Below are 14269 nucleotides of genomic sequence, written 5' to 3' on the forward strand. Positions count from 1 at the left end.
GCTTAAATGACAGAACAGATCTAATACTTCATTACTAACTGTGTTGGTGTTTTGGTTTTCTTTGTGTTTTTCTTTAGTTTTTTCATTATTTCAGAATGGATGTCAATTTACTTCGGTCCCATATGTAAAATATTACTTCATTTTTCTCTGTCTATGACGGCATTTTTTTCTACGTCAGTGTTTTATCACAATTGTATTGTGTACAGGTAGATCTGTTCTTTGGGAGGTAGGGGTTAAAGGGAGGTGTTTTCTCTCCCGACTCCTCCTCCACACTTCCAGATCCCTTCATGTACCTGACTATATTTGAGTTCTAGTGTGCATTGTGAAAAGTTTTGTGGATCACATGTCTCCTAGGGTCTCTTGAACCACTGTCAACCTTGCAGAGTTACTCAGTTTATGGAACCTTCTTTCACCATGTTTCTCTGTTGGGTTCCTGGAATTAGGCTCCTCACAGGGATCTCTCTCTCTCTCTGCCGCAAAATAGTGCCAAAATAAGGAACAAGTAGGCCTCACCTAAGCTAGTCCTTTGTCACTAAGTTTACAGTGCAAACACTAGACAGGATCTGACTTTTATGATAGCTCTCGTGGGACTACAGTTTGCTAAATGAGCTACATAGATTTCCCAGGCACATCATGTGGTCGCAACCACGCAACTGACTAACATTCTACATGCAGTTATGGCTAATAAGTGTGAATCTAATGCTCCTATAGGCTATCTTAGATAGACAAATGTGAAAAAAATGCTATCTGGTATACATTCGGCTAGTATCAATGATCCACCTTTGCCTCAACTGTGTTGAAAAGCAAATGAAATGTAGAGAGAAAAATAAAGCATTCATCATGTTATACATTTCCTTTCACATTTTTTATGCCCTAATGTTATGTGCTTCTAGACTCACCTTGTTTTTGCTGCTTTGTAACACCAACAGTGTAAATTTCCTTTTGTATAGAAAAAAGATGCCATTCTCTCACCATGCCAGTAAATGGAGGATTCAAATGTACAGATGGTGCATACTTCAACTCCAGATGTGAATATTATTGCTCGCCAGGGTTCCAGCTGAAGGGGGACAGAATTGCCACCTGCATGGATAGCAAGTCCTGGAGTGGACGGCCTGCAACGTGCATAGGTAAGTTAACTACATACTGAGGGAAAAAAGGAGAATCATTCATTACATATACTGATTGACAAAAAATAATGCACCAACAAAGAGTTGTTAAAAATGGAATGAAACTTTAATATTGTGATCACTTCCATATATCATCATTACATTCACGTATGTAGAGTGAAAGAAGAACTTTATTGGGGAAAACTATATAATGGAAGCTCTAGTACTCTGTTGGGCTGCCTGTTGGTTAGTTATGGCATTCATAGTTTGGATATTCCTGTATGCAGCAATACCAATTACGTAATTTTTTTTTATTTTGTAGATTTTTTATCTAACAAAATGGGGGAAGGGGGTGATTTTAATTTTTTATATGGGGAACTGAAATGTTAGGAACAATATTTGCATGCTTTTGTGTGCAAATAATAAACATAGTTTACCACATGAAGGATCCCTGCAGACTGTGGCCAAAAGTAAGAAAGTGGTCATTTCCTTATGTTTTATCTTTCTGTTTTTTTCTTTAGGGCTATTGAGAGTTCAAGGAATTCTCCATGATAATGTTTTATGTCTTTAATGAGCCAACACATATAGTCAATTCTCCGGTGATCCTTCACATAATTCACAGTCCGTGACCATAGACAGTAGCTTCAATAATGTACTGTGTTAACCTATGAGAGCAAGGTCAGGAAAGGGTGTACATGTTCATGTCTAACTGTGTGTGTTCTGTCATTAGTGTCATCACATTTCTAGTAAGCAATGTGCATGCAGCAAAGCCATTCTTCTCTAATAATTTATATACTTTGCAACACATACTGGGAGCACTGGGAGTGTGTATAAGGCCTCTTCAAATGCTGCTCTGGGCTGGTAATTTCACCTGTTTCTCTGACCATGTTTCCATATGCACTTTTGTCTGTCTGAGCACATATCCTGAGTTTTGCCATGGTTAACTGTCCTGTCTGTTTTTTTATATCTGGATTTTAGTCTGTCGGGTTTTAGTACTCTTGCATTGCATATATCTAGTGTTCCTTGTTTAGACCTGTGTTCAGGTTGTATCTGTTTTGCCTTTGCCGTAGTCTGTGTTCACATTATGCCTTTGTATCAGTCCTGTTTGACCTTGTTGGATCCTGGATCTCCTAGGATAGAATCCTGTTCCGAGCTTTTTGCTAATCTGTCTATCTAGGAGTATGTTGGAGTCTGTGCCCGTGTTTCATGTATTTTTATTTATGTTTCCTCCTTGGCTGGTATCTATTCCACACTATTGAGTGTGCCACTAGCAAGGAGTCCATTTTATATTTGCTGACACTTTTCTGTAGTGTCTTTTTGTCTTGTGTAAACAGTGCTTTTGATTTCCTGACCCTTTAGTGTTCAGACATTCAGTTAACCTGTTCACCCCCTGCATCTCCTGGTTTTGTCTGCTGTATACTTATCCTCATATCTGGTCTTGTTCATATTATCTGGCGTTAATCTTTATTATGGTTCCTAAACTGTTTGTTAGTATGCTATATCCTGCCTGGTATATCTGTTTGTAGCTTTGTAGCATTTCCGTTATGTTCCTGACTTGTTTCCTGACATGTACAGTTTGGTTTGTTTTGTTTGACTCTTATGCCGATGCACTTTAGCGCATTGCCAAGCATTCTATACACAAGTAAACACAAGTAATATTAAGCTATTCAGTCTCCCAAGACTGCAATCTGTACAGGGAATAGTGCAGCGACATATATTTATACTATATACCTTCTGCAGGTGTGCACACGTTCATGGTGGTGGTGGTGGTGGGGGCGACCAAATTCTACACTGGATTCTTGGCTTAAAGGGGTACTCCGCTCCTAGACATCTTATCCCCTATCCAAAGGATAGGGGATAAGATGTCAGAACGCCGGGGTCCCGCGCTCTGCGCGTAATGACGGGCAATACAGGGGCCAGAGTATCGTTATGTCACGGCTCCGACCCTTGGGACGTCACGGCCCGCCCCCTCAATTCAAGTCTATGGGAGGGGCATGACGGTCGTCACACCCCCTGCCATAGACTTGCATTAAGGGGGCGGGCCGTGATGTAATGAGGGGCGGGGCCATGACGTCATTCTGCTCCATCCCCTGTATCACCTGTCATTACGCACAGAGCGAACTCGCTCTGTGCAGTAATGATAGCGCATGCTGCTGCAGCGATCCCGGGGGTCCCCAGCAGTGGGACACTGGCGTTCTGACATCCTATCCCCTATCCTTTGGATAGGGGATAAGATGTCTAGGGGTGGAGTACCCCTTTAAGGCAGCCAATGGAGAAAATATCTGTAGGCAATGACATAACATAAAATATCTGTGGGCAATGATATAACATCCAAGAGGAGATCTTTGGAGCCGTGGATGAGTATGCAACTAGGTTTATTAAAGCGTACCTGTCATATCAAAGAAAAGATAATAATGCCAATATATTTCACTCAAAAGGTCATGCACATTATGACTTCCATTGCTCAGGAAGGAGTGTGTCGAAGGCAAGCACTGAACCCACCCCCTCACTCATCATGCATTCACTTCCTCCCTGACCGTGCTATGCTGGTTCTCTTCATCCAATCACTGCAGGCTGCTCTGTAACCCCCTCCTCTCTGTATTCATGCTGCACATGCTATGAGATGCATACATAGAAGAAACTATTCAACAAGTAGAAAGACAGGTGGCTGGCACTAGTATGGTATGGATGTACGCGTCTGGTCAGCAATCAAACATGCGGGTCTCAGCAGTGAGGCTATAGTTCGGAGCCCTCTCTCCATCGCACCTTGGTGCACAACCCGCCAAAGGAAACAAAGTCCATGCATAAACCAAGAAAGAAACACTGCGGTGGCACTCACGTTTCAGGTGATCAGGTAGGCTTCTTTATTTTCTTTGTGCATATAAAATCAATGCATAGCGGGGCGTCAGAGGACGATAGCTATTTCGTGCCGCTCCCGGCACTTCTTCAGGTCACTAAGAAGTGCCGGGAGCGGCACGAAATAGCTATCGTCCTCTGACGCCCCGCTATGCCTTGATTTTATATACACAAAGAAAATAAAGAAGCCTACCTGATCACCTGAAACGTGAGTGCCACCGCAGTGTTTCTTTCTTGGTTTATAGAAGAAACTATATCTACAAGTTTAGTCACTTACTCAGTCACAGTATTTTTTCATGGAAAGAAGGAATTGCTTGCATGCTGTATAGCACTGTCTGTGCATTAAGAGTGCTCAGTTCTTGTAGGCCTACCTCATAAAGCAGTTTTTAGTTATTTTACTACAAGGTTCCATGTAACTATCTTGTCGGAAGAACAGATGAGACCAAGGATGTAGTCGATAAAAATAAAGTTGTTTTTAAAGTTGTTCTGTTTTGGATGCATTCCGAGTGACCGCTCTAGGTTGATGTCCTGAGCCAAATTAGATAAATACGTGCACAGAGAAAACATACGCTGACTCTCATTGGATAAAAGCAGTTCTCTGATTTATTATATAGCGTACACACAAGATGTATCCTTCAGTAGGGCTTAGCACATTGTGTAAGCATTCTAAGTAGTGTTTGTTCTGGTATGGGCCTTGACCTTGATCACCGCAACCTGTTTTGGCAGTAGCCTGTTTTGGCTGACATTAATTCCGCTACCGCTTGCGTGGATCCTGCACCATTTTTCAAGTTTGTGTCAAAGCCTGTAACTCAACCTCTCGGGCAGACTGATCTGGCTGTAACTGTTCCATGTGCAGCACTTGGTGCTCAGACATTACTGCAAAGCCAGAATGGTACCTGCCATTGTCATCAGCAAACCGGGAGCCATCCATGAACAGTACGTGGGCTGGGTTGTCGAAGGGTGTATCTTGCACGGTAGGAGGTGGTCTGACTTCAGCGTCCATCAATGTGAGGCAGTCATGTGGTTCCCCACCATATAAGGATTCTGTGGTAGCCCAGAGGTCTTGTTCTTGTAGTACTTCTTCTGCCGTGAGGTCAACTTTGTTTTCTCCATCCTCCTGCTCATACTCCATCCTTGGGAGAGGAAGAAGTGCAGCTGGGTTAAGGATGTGACAGAATTGAATGTTGAAGCTGTCTGGAAGCAGTAGGCTGCACTGGAGCCGTGGGTGATGGGCAGCAGTGAGGTGCTATGGTTGAGTCTGTTGGAGAATGGCTGAGATGTCATGAGGAGCCAAAACTGTAAGAGGGTGTCCAAGCACTATGTCAGAGGTGACATTCAGGAGTAGTGTTGCTCGCGAATATTCGCAATTCGAATATTATTCGCGAATATCGCATATTCGCGAATTCGCGAATTTCGCGAATATAGCGCTATATATTCGTAATTACGAATATTTATTTTTTTTTTTTTCTTCACAGCACACATCACAGTGATCACCCCTCTCTGCTTCCAGCTTGTGTGGTGTAAAGAAGGCTGTAATACTACTGTGTGAGACTGGCGTGCGAAAATTCGTATATGCGAAAATTAGCATATGCTAATTTTCGCATATGCGAATTTACGCGTGTGCTAATTTTGTATTTGCTAATATTCACATATGCTAATTTTCGCATATGCGAATATTCGCATAAGCGAAAATAGAACGAGAATATAACGAATATGCGAATATTCGCGAATATATGACGAATATTCGTCCATATATTCGCGAATATTCGCGAATTCGAATATGGCCTATGCCGCTCAACACTATTCAGGAGAGAACTGGCTGCAAGATGGGGCCGCTCGGGCCACAGGGTCCAAATATTTGAAGTAGTACCCAAGGGCCGTGAGCTTGGGTGAGGACTCCTGTGACGTGGCCTTGTCGTTTCGTAACATAGAGCCGAAATGGAAGGGCATAACTGGGGATATCCAGTGCTGGTGCAGAGGAAATGGAGGCCTTGAGTGAGTGAAAGGAGCAGACAGCAGCTGCAGTGAGTAAGAAGGGTGTTTGAGGATCCCTAGGAATGCAGTCATACAGTGGTTGCATGAGGAGGGAGGCATCCTGTATCCATCGGCGACAGTAGGAGACAAGGCCCAAGAAAGTTTGAAGCTGGTGTGGAGTGTCCGGTTCCTGGATATCCAAGATGGCCTTACGACCTTAGTCCATAAGGTGTTTGACTCCTTGGCTGATGCAGTGGCCTAGGAAAACCACTTTAGGAAGACAAAGTTGGAGTTTCAGCCAGAATCCACCAGGAAAGTCAAGAGTGAAGTGGTGGTGTTGAAGCAAACTGCCTGGTTGGGAGCACAGAGTAACAGGTCATCCATGTATTGCAGGACCTCCACTTCTGGGTGTTGGGCTTGCCAAGGTTGGAGTACAGAGGCCATGGCCTTGCTGAAGGAATCACTGTCCAAGTGTATTGGCCTCCATCATGGGTAAAGACAAACAGAAACTGGCTGTCTTTTGCCAGGGAGATTGAGAAGTAGGCATTGGTCAAGTTGATCACAGTGAAGATGGCTGCAGTAGGAGGAATGCTTGCTAGCGAGGTATGAGGGTTGGGCACTATTGAGGTCCCATCACAGTAACCTCATTTACTGTCAGTAGGTACTAGAGGGTAGGTGAAGCTGCAGCGATGTAACCGGGAGAGGGTGCGTAATAGAGTTGTGCTGAACATTCACCTCAAGCCCAGTACAAGGAAGCTACATATCGGTAAGCCAGGAGCGAGGTATGGCCTGATCATGTAGAATGCTGCGGGCTGCACCAGTGTTGACCAGGAAGGGAAGTTCCTGCCCTCCCACTGTGTTACTTGCTGCAGGCTGGGGGAGGATCCTTAGGACTTTCAGTCATGACTGCCAGCACAGCCTTCTTTTTCTTCTTAGTGGAGACTTCCAATCCCTTTGCTTTCTGAACCAGGGCTTGCATATCTAGCATTCTCTATTCAGGGCGGCAAGTGGTCAGGATTTATTACTGGGTAGAGAGAGATTGGATTGATGATTGATGGGGGGGAATATGGGAAGCACCCCACATCACGGAAGTTTCAATATCACACAGGAGTAAGATTTACTGACAAAATTCACAGAACCTTAACCTGCTCTCAGACTGGGGTTCTTACTCTAGCCCCTCGAAGATGCACTCTGCTGGCCGTGCCTCCCACACCAGACATCAGACTAACCTTAACAATTGGACACTATGAGAGGTAAGATTACTGATTTTCTTACCCTAATTTACAGGCTGCAGTCCCGGTGTCCATTGAAAGGTTATCCTGTCCTCCGGCGTGCGGGGCTGCTCGCTCAGAGGTGACCACCTCGAGCCCCATGTTTGGACACCAACTGTTTTGAATGTGTTCCAAGTGACCGCTCTAGGTTGACGTCCTAAGCCAAATAAGATAAATACGTGCACAAAGAAAACATACACTGACTCTCTCATTGGGTCAAAGCAGTTCTCTGATTTATTGTATACCGTACACACAAGATATATCCTTCAGTAAGGCATAGCACTTTGTGTAAGCATTCTAATTGGTTAGCAGCACCCAGCCTTAAATACATAGCCAATCATGAAACAGTGTGATGTTATAGAAAATGGGGCCTAAATTAAAGGGGGTTGCATGATTCAATGAAAAACTATGTGCTTGTTATGGTGCTAAAATAAAATATACACTAAACTTACCTATTTAATGCTTAGCTCATCCAGAACCACTTTTCCAGCTTTGTTTACAGAGAGGATGAATCCATGTACCCATGACACTGCTATAGCATAACACTGGCCTCTGTATTTTCATGATATACACCCCCGAGGCCAGAGTTGTTTTCATGAGTTGAAAACTAACGAGAAGTGCTGGAGCAGTGGCATTGGAACAGGTGGGGATTAAATAGGTGAGTATAGCATTTTTATTTATTTTGACAACTGTGCTAGGAAAATTTGGACAATTCCCTTTAATGACCCATATTGTGGTAATCACAACTGAGGTATAACAGGATGCTATACTGCCTGATTACCACTAGATGGTAGTATATACTTTTGATAGAACTGATTTCACAATAGGTTGCCATGAAGCTGAGACGTTTAAGGCCTGGACTACATGAACACTTTTTGTAGCACAACCCATTGATTTTAACTATTCAGGACAATTCTGGGCCTGAGGAAATGCCCAGAGGGCGTGAAACGGCGCTGTCGCTCCAGACGGGGCTCCTTACCACCTACTGCCCAGCCATTAGACCTGTCCATGTGTAGCCACCCTTGTACTTTAAAATAAAGGAGCACAGCATTGGGACTTGGTGAGTGATCCGCGTCTTTCTTTCTATTTTCTATATTTTAACTATTCAGGCTACAGCTGCAGTCTAAAGAAATACATTGAGTTGTATTCTTGTGGACTGCAGCTGCAACTGCATAGTTAAGATCAAGCAGTAGCACAAAAATCCTCAGTGTACCCAGGCCTGATAAGAAACTTCTCTTTCAATCTTTTCTGCTGATGCCAGTATAACATTTCTTCAGTGTAAACACTATAATGCAGCTGTGTAGCAGTAGGGGATGTGGAGGTTGCGTTGCACATTTGTGCCTTTATCTTTGCCCTCCCACAATCCCCCCTAGGACATAAGAGAGCAGTGAAATTATCTGACTAGTCACAGATATCCTGCAAGAATCTGAAATGGAAAACTGGTGCAGGCAGGTTTACAGCAAAGACCCTGAGAATCCAAAACTTACAGCATTTCTGAAATCACTGCAATCTGTACACAATTCGATCCCCATAGGGAATAAAAGAAATTGCATGTAATTTTTCCACTTCCATGAGGAGCCCTTGAAGATGCCACTAGGTGACATTAAAATGTCATCTAGCAAGGCCTGGAGAACATCACTGGGGAGCAGACTATGAGCTGACAGAGGGAATCCTTGCTGCTTTAAGAGTCTGTGTATTCTGTCACTGAAGGGGCTCTGTGTATTCTGTCACTAAAAGAGCTCTATGTGGGCAGTCACTGAAGGAGTTCTGTGTGGGCTGTCACTAAAAGAGCTTGGTGTGGGCTGTCACTAGAAGAGGTCTGTGTGGGCTGTCACCAAAGGGGTTCTGTGTGGGCTGTCACTGAAGGGGCTCTGTGTAGGCTGTCACTAGAAGAGCTTGGTAGGGGTTGTCACTAAAAGAGCTCGGTGTGGGCTGTCACTGAAGAGGTTCTGTGTGTGCTGTCACTGAAGGGGTTCTGTGTTGGCTGTCACTGCAGTGATTCTATGTGGGCTGTCACTGAAGGGGCTCTGTGTGGGCTGTCACTGAAGGGGCTCTGTGTAGGCTGTCACTGAATGGGCTCTGTGTGAGTTGTCACTAAAGGGGCTCTGTGTGGGCTGTCACTAAAGGGGCTTTGTGTGGGCTGTCACTGAAGGGACTCTGTTTGCTGTCACTGAAGGGGCTCTGTGTGTGCTGTCACTGAAGGGGCTCTGTGTGTGCTGTCACTGCAGGGGCTCTATGTGGGCTGTCACTGCAGGATCTCTATGTGGGCTGTCACTGAAGAGGCTCTGTGTTGGCTGTCACTGAAGAGGCTCTGTGTGTGCTGTCACTGTAGGGGCTCTATGTGGGCTGTCACTGAAGAGGTTCTGTGTGGGCTGTCACTGAAGGGGCTCTGTGTGGGCTGTCACTGAAGGGGCTCTGTGTGGGCTGTCACTGAAGAGGCTCTGTGTGGGCTGTCACTGAAGTAGCTCTGTGTGGGCTGTCACTGAAGAGGCTCTGTGTGGGCTGTCACTGAAGAGGCTCTGTGTGGGCTGTCACTGAAGAGGCTCTGTGTGGGCTGTCACTGAAGGGGCTCTGTGTGGGCAGTCACTGAAGAGGCTCTGTGTGGGCGGTCACTGAAGAGGCTATGTGTGGGCTGTCACTGAAGGGGCTCTGTGTGGGCGGTCACTGAAGGGGCTCTGTGTGGACGGTCACTGAAGAGGCTCTGTGTGGGCGGTCACTGAAGAGACTCTGTGTGGGCTGTCACTGAAGACGCTCTGTGTGGGCTGTCACTGAAGAGGCTCTGTGTGGACGGTCACTGAAGAGGCTCTGTGTGGGCGGTCACTGAAGAGACTCTGTGTGGGCTGTCACTGAAGACGCTCTGTGTGGGCTGTCACTGAAGAGGCTCTGTGTGGGCGGTCACTGAAGAGACTCTGTGTGGGCGGTAACTGAAGGGGCTCTGTGTGGGCTGTCACTGAAGGGGCTCTGTGTGGTCGGTCACTGAAGGGGCTCTGTGTGGGCTGTCACTGAAGAGGCTCTGTGTGGGCTGTCACTGAAGAGGCATGGGATGACTTCTGTCTGGAATGAGTTTTTTCAGGGAAGTCTGCTGGAGGCTGTGAGAGAAGTCAACTGGGTGGGAAGCCATGGAAGGTTGAGGGAGGCTTTAACCCTGTGCACAGGCTGTAGCTAAGACTGTGTTGAAGGGAAAAATTCTCTTTACCCACATTAAACCATGTCAGTTTGCATGTAAGTTTTACCGTATTGCGCAGTTCCAAATTTTTTTCAATTTTCCCCTACATTTAAGTTTTTTCGGGCTTTGTAATACATTATATGAGAAAATAAAGTATACCAATAAAAAGTACAACTTGTCCTGCAACAAATGTCGGTAGAAAAATAAAAAAAAGTTATGGGTCTTAGAAGATGAGGAGGGAAAAAACGTGAGACAGAAATCAAAATTTGCTGTGTCATGAATGGTTAAATGCCAGCCTGAGGATGAACTTAGCTCTCATAGCAGGAGATTGACTGGCCTCTATCTTTATTGTATGGGTTGTGATGACTATAGTGATACTATATATATATATATATATATATATATATATATATATATATTAAAACAGGAAATACTAAAACATGGGGGGTACTCTATCTACCACACAGAAATCTGACCGAGAATTTAGCCAAGGAGTGATACCCTCTCAGCACTCCAGATAATAATAAAAATAGACAATCCGTGGTTTGGCTTCTTCTCCAGGGCTAGATATGCTACGGGTGTGTTTGAGCTGTATTGGGTGGGTGTATGTGTATGTGTATATGTCAATATGTATGTGTATAAATGTGTGAATGAGTGAGAAGAGAATGTATGAGAGTGGCAGTATAGTTAACCCGCTTGTGGTTAGAGGATGGTATGTAGTTCCTAATATTATGGCTGTAAATATAATGTGGGTTAGTTGGAATGTGACTATGTGGAGATGTGAAACTATGTAGGTGAAAACTGTTACAAATGTAGTGTGACTCTGTATCAAATAAATGTCTATGTCCAAGATATAAGAAAAAATACTTTTATTGAGCTACAGTAAAAAATTTTACATATAATGGGAGTGAAGGATCCTTGCACTCGCTAAGGCAATTGTACTAATCAGATACAGTCAGTTGCCTATGATAAAATTAATAAAACATATGATAAAACATAGATAACAAGTGTAATAGAATGTCCAGATAATAGTTAGCGACCAGTGTAGTGTGGTAAGAGCGCCTGCAGTGCACTTGCAGGCGCTGGAGACCCCCTGTTAGGAGCCCACTGTTAATGCAAAGAGCAGCTCAGTTCAATAAACTAAAGTATAATCAATAGGTTAGCTGAATCCACCGGTGTATAAAGGTAAATTCTAAAGTTAATTGTGACCAGATGTCGTGTTTGGCTCAGCGGCTGTATGCTTGAGAAAGGTAAAAATAGGCAGCACGGCGGCTGTCAATGAACAACTCACAGCACAGCGGCTGTCAGGAGATGAAGCCCGGCCGCTACACAGTACCGCTTACCCTTAGGTGGAGGATGTGGCGGTCCTCAGTGTTGGAGTCGGGTACAGCGGTGCAGGGTCCGGTCCGGTCCTGGGGTCGGGCAGTAGTGGAGTCGGAGGATATGGCAGTCCTCAAAGATGATGTCGGGCACAACGGTGCAAAGTCTGGTTGTAGCGCTGCTGGAGTTGGAGGATATGGCAGTCCTCGGTGGTGATGACATGCCCAGCGGCGCAGGGCCCAGGTGCAGGGGAGCACGGTCCGGAGTCCAGATGCAGATCTTGAGTAGGAACGCACGCTCCTAGGCCTTGTTGAAACGCTTTAAATGTCCTGGCCGCAGCTGCTGAACAGTTTAAAAGGTAGGCATTTTCCCTGAGCTCGATGTAATGGGAGGGTCCCCGGTCCCACCTCTTACCATTGTTGACAGGTCTAGAGTCCAGTCAGAAAACCTCTAGAGCAGTGTTTCCCAACCAGGGTGCCTCCAGCTGTTGCAAAACTAAATTGCCAGCATGCCCAGACACCCTTTGGCTGTCCGGGCATGCTGGGAGTTGTCGTTTTGCAACAACTGGAGGCACCCTGGTTGGGGAACACTGCTCTAGAGCTATGAATCATATGGTATTTACACAGCTGCTGTGGCTGGGACATTAAAGTGATGTTTTTTCGGTCATGCAAAGTACTGAGAACACCGGTATGTATGCATTAAAGGGGTACTCCAGTGGAATTTTTTTTTTTAAATCAATTGGTGCCAGAATGTTAAACAGATTTGTAAATTACTTCTATTTAAAAATCTTAATCCTTCCAGTACTTATCAGCTAATGTATGCTTCACAGGAAGTTCTTTTCTTTTTGAATTTATTTTCTGTCTGACCACAGTGCTCTCTGCTGACACCACTGTCCAGAGCAGGATAGGTTTGCTATGGGGATTTGCTCCTACTCTGGACAGTTCCTGACATGGACAGAGGTGTCAGCAGGAGAGCACTGTGGTCAGACAGAAAAGAAATTCGAAAATAAAAGAACTTCCTCTGTAGTATACAGCCGCTGATAAGTACCGGAAGGATTAAGATTCTTTTATAGAAGTAATTTACAAATCTGTTATACTTTCTGTCTGGCACCGGTTGATAAAAAAAAAAAAAAAATGTTTTCCACCGGGGTACCCCTTTAACCTTCCTTGTGGCTTTAAAGACTGTCAGCAGTTTTACCACCATAAACCTCTGATTCATTTAAAGAAGAACTCTAGACCACTCGTTGACACAGTAGCACAGGAGGCTGGCAATGTCCGGTAGGGATGCATTCCTGAAGCTAAATGAAAATGGTAGGGCTCTAGCTTTAGTAAGGGAACTTTATGTTGCATATTTTGTTTTGTAGATTTGGAGCCTCCAAGGATTCAGTGTCCAAGTGTAAAGGAAAAAATTGCAGAACCAAATAAACTTACTGCGAGAGTCTTCTGGGACACTCCGGAAGGACGGGACACAGCAGATGGAATCCTAACAGAGTAAGTTAGAGCAATAGTAAATATGATCCCTTCCTGTCTGCTAGAATATTAACCTGTTGTACTAAGTAGATGTGTCTGCCCATAGCAATTGTGTCATATCTTTATCAGCAGATATTAACATTTTATATATTTATAAATGATGCCAAGTAAAACAAGTACATAAAGCCAAATACAAACAATTTGAGAGGTAAAAGCATAAATCACATACACTACTGTATGTATAGTAACTTGGATTTGTAATTAACCACAAGATGTTTAAAGAGGTACAGAGATATATTTTTGTAGCATATTCAGAACGCGCCCCCTCATTTCATACCTCAACGCTAATGAATCGAACTGACAGTATTAGGCTAGGTTCAGACTACGGAATCTCCGGGCAGAAAGTTTCCGAGTGCGGCCAGCGCCGACTGATTCAGGACCGCGCGGACACTGAAGTCTCCAATAGACTGCAATGTGTTCCGCGAGTATTTCCGCCTGGAGAATGAGAAATGCCATTCTTCAGACAGACATTTCCAAGCGGATTTTCCGTTCACAAATTCCGCTTCGCAAATTCCGAAGAGTGAATTTGTGAACGGAAAACCATTCACTAGACTATAAATTTTAGTAAGCAGAATTTCTGCCTGCAATTTCAGAGAGGAATTGCAGGCGGAAATTCCGTATTGTGAACCTAGCCTTACAGATCACTCCATCATTCACATGTCCATTCTATCCATATTATGCTGGTGTGAAAGCTAACTAAGGTGGGGTTCACATCGTAAAATAACATGAAAAATAGGCTATCAAAGAGGTATAAAAATGTCTGTACTATTCATGTAATCATGTGCAAAATATAAGTCTGTGAAAAACAGGCCATCAGTGCGCACACTGTTTAAAAAAACATCTATAATATCAATGTTGGGATTATGGAGCTTTTTTAAAACAGTGTGTGTAAAAATACAGCTTTTTTTTAACACCTAATTTATGGCTGTATTTTTGATGTAATTTTATGAAGTGTAAATTCGGGTAGAAAACAGACATGGTGCACATCTACAATCTTGTATAATGATATGATTGCTTCTCAGCATAATATCAAAAACTAACAGGTTG

General features: G+C 44.1%; 1 protein-coding gene across 3 annotated transcripts in view; it reads left to right on the forward strand.

The window, feature by feature from the left end:
- SRPX (sushi repeat containing protein X-linked) overlaps positions 1-14269 on the forward strand; it is a 146611-nt gene that overhangs the window by 104944 nt on the left and 27398 nt on the right. For all 3 annotated transcript variants that reach the window (XM_056558919.1, XM_056558920.1, XM_056558921.1), the window contains 2 exons: positions 951-1127; positions 13057-13183. In XM_056558919.1, coding sequence (XP_056414894.1) covers positions 951-1127; positions 13057-13183 — 304 coding nt within the window. The remainder of the gene's footprint in view (positions 1-950; positions 1128-13056; positions 13184-14269) is intronic.

Source organism: Hyla sarda, chromosome 2, assembly GCF_029499605.1.
Source record: "Hyla sarda isolate aHylSar1 chromosome 2, aHylSar1.hap1, whole genome shotgun sequence".
Lineage (NCBI taxonomy): Eukaryota > Metazoa > Chordata > Amphibia > Anura > Hylidae > Hyla > Hyla sarda.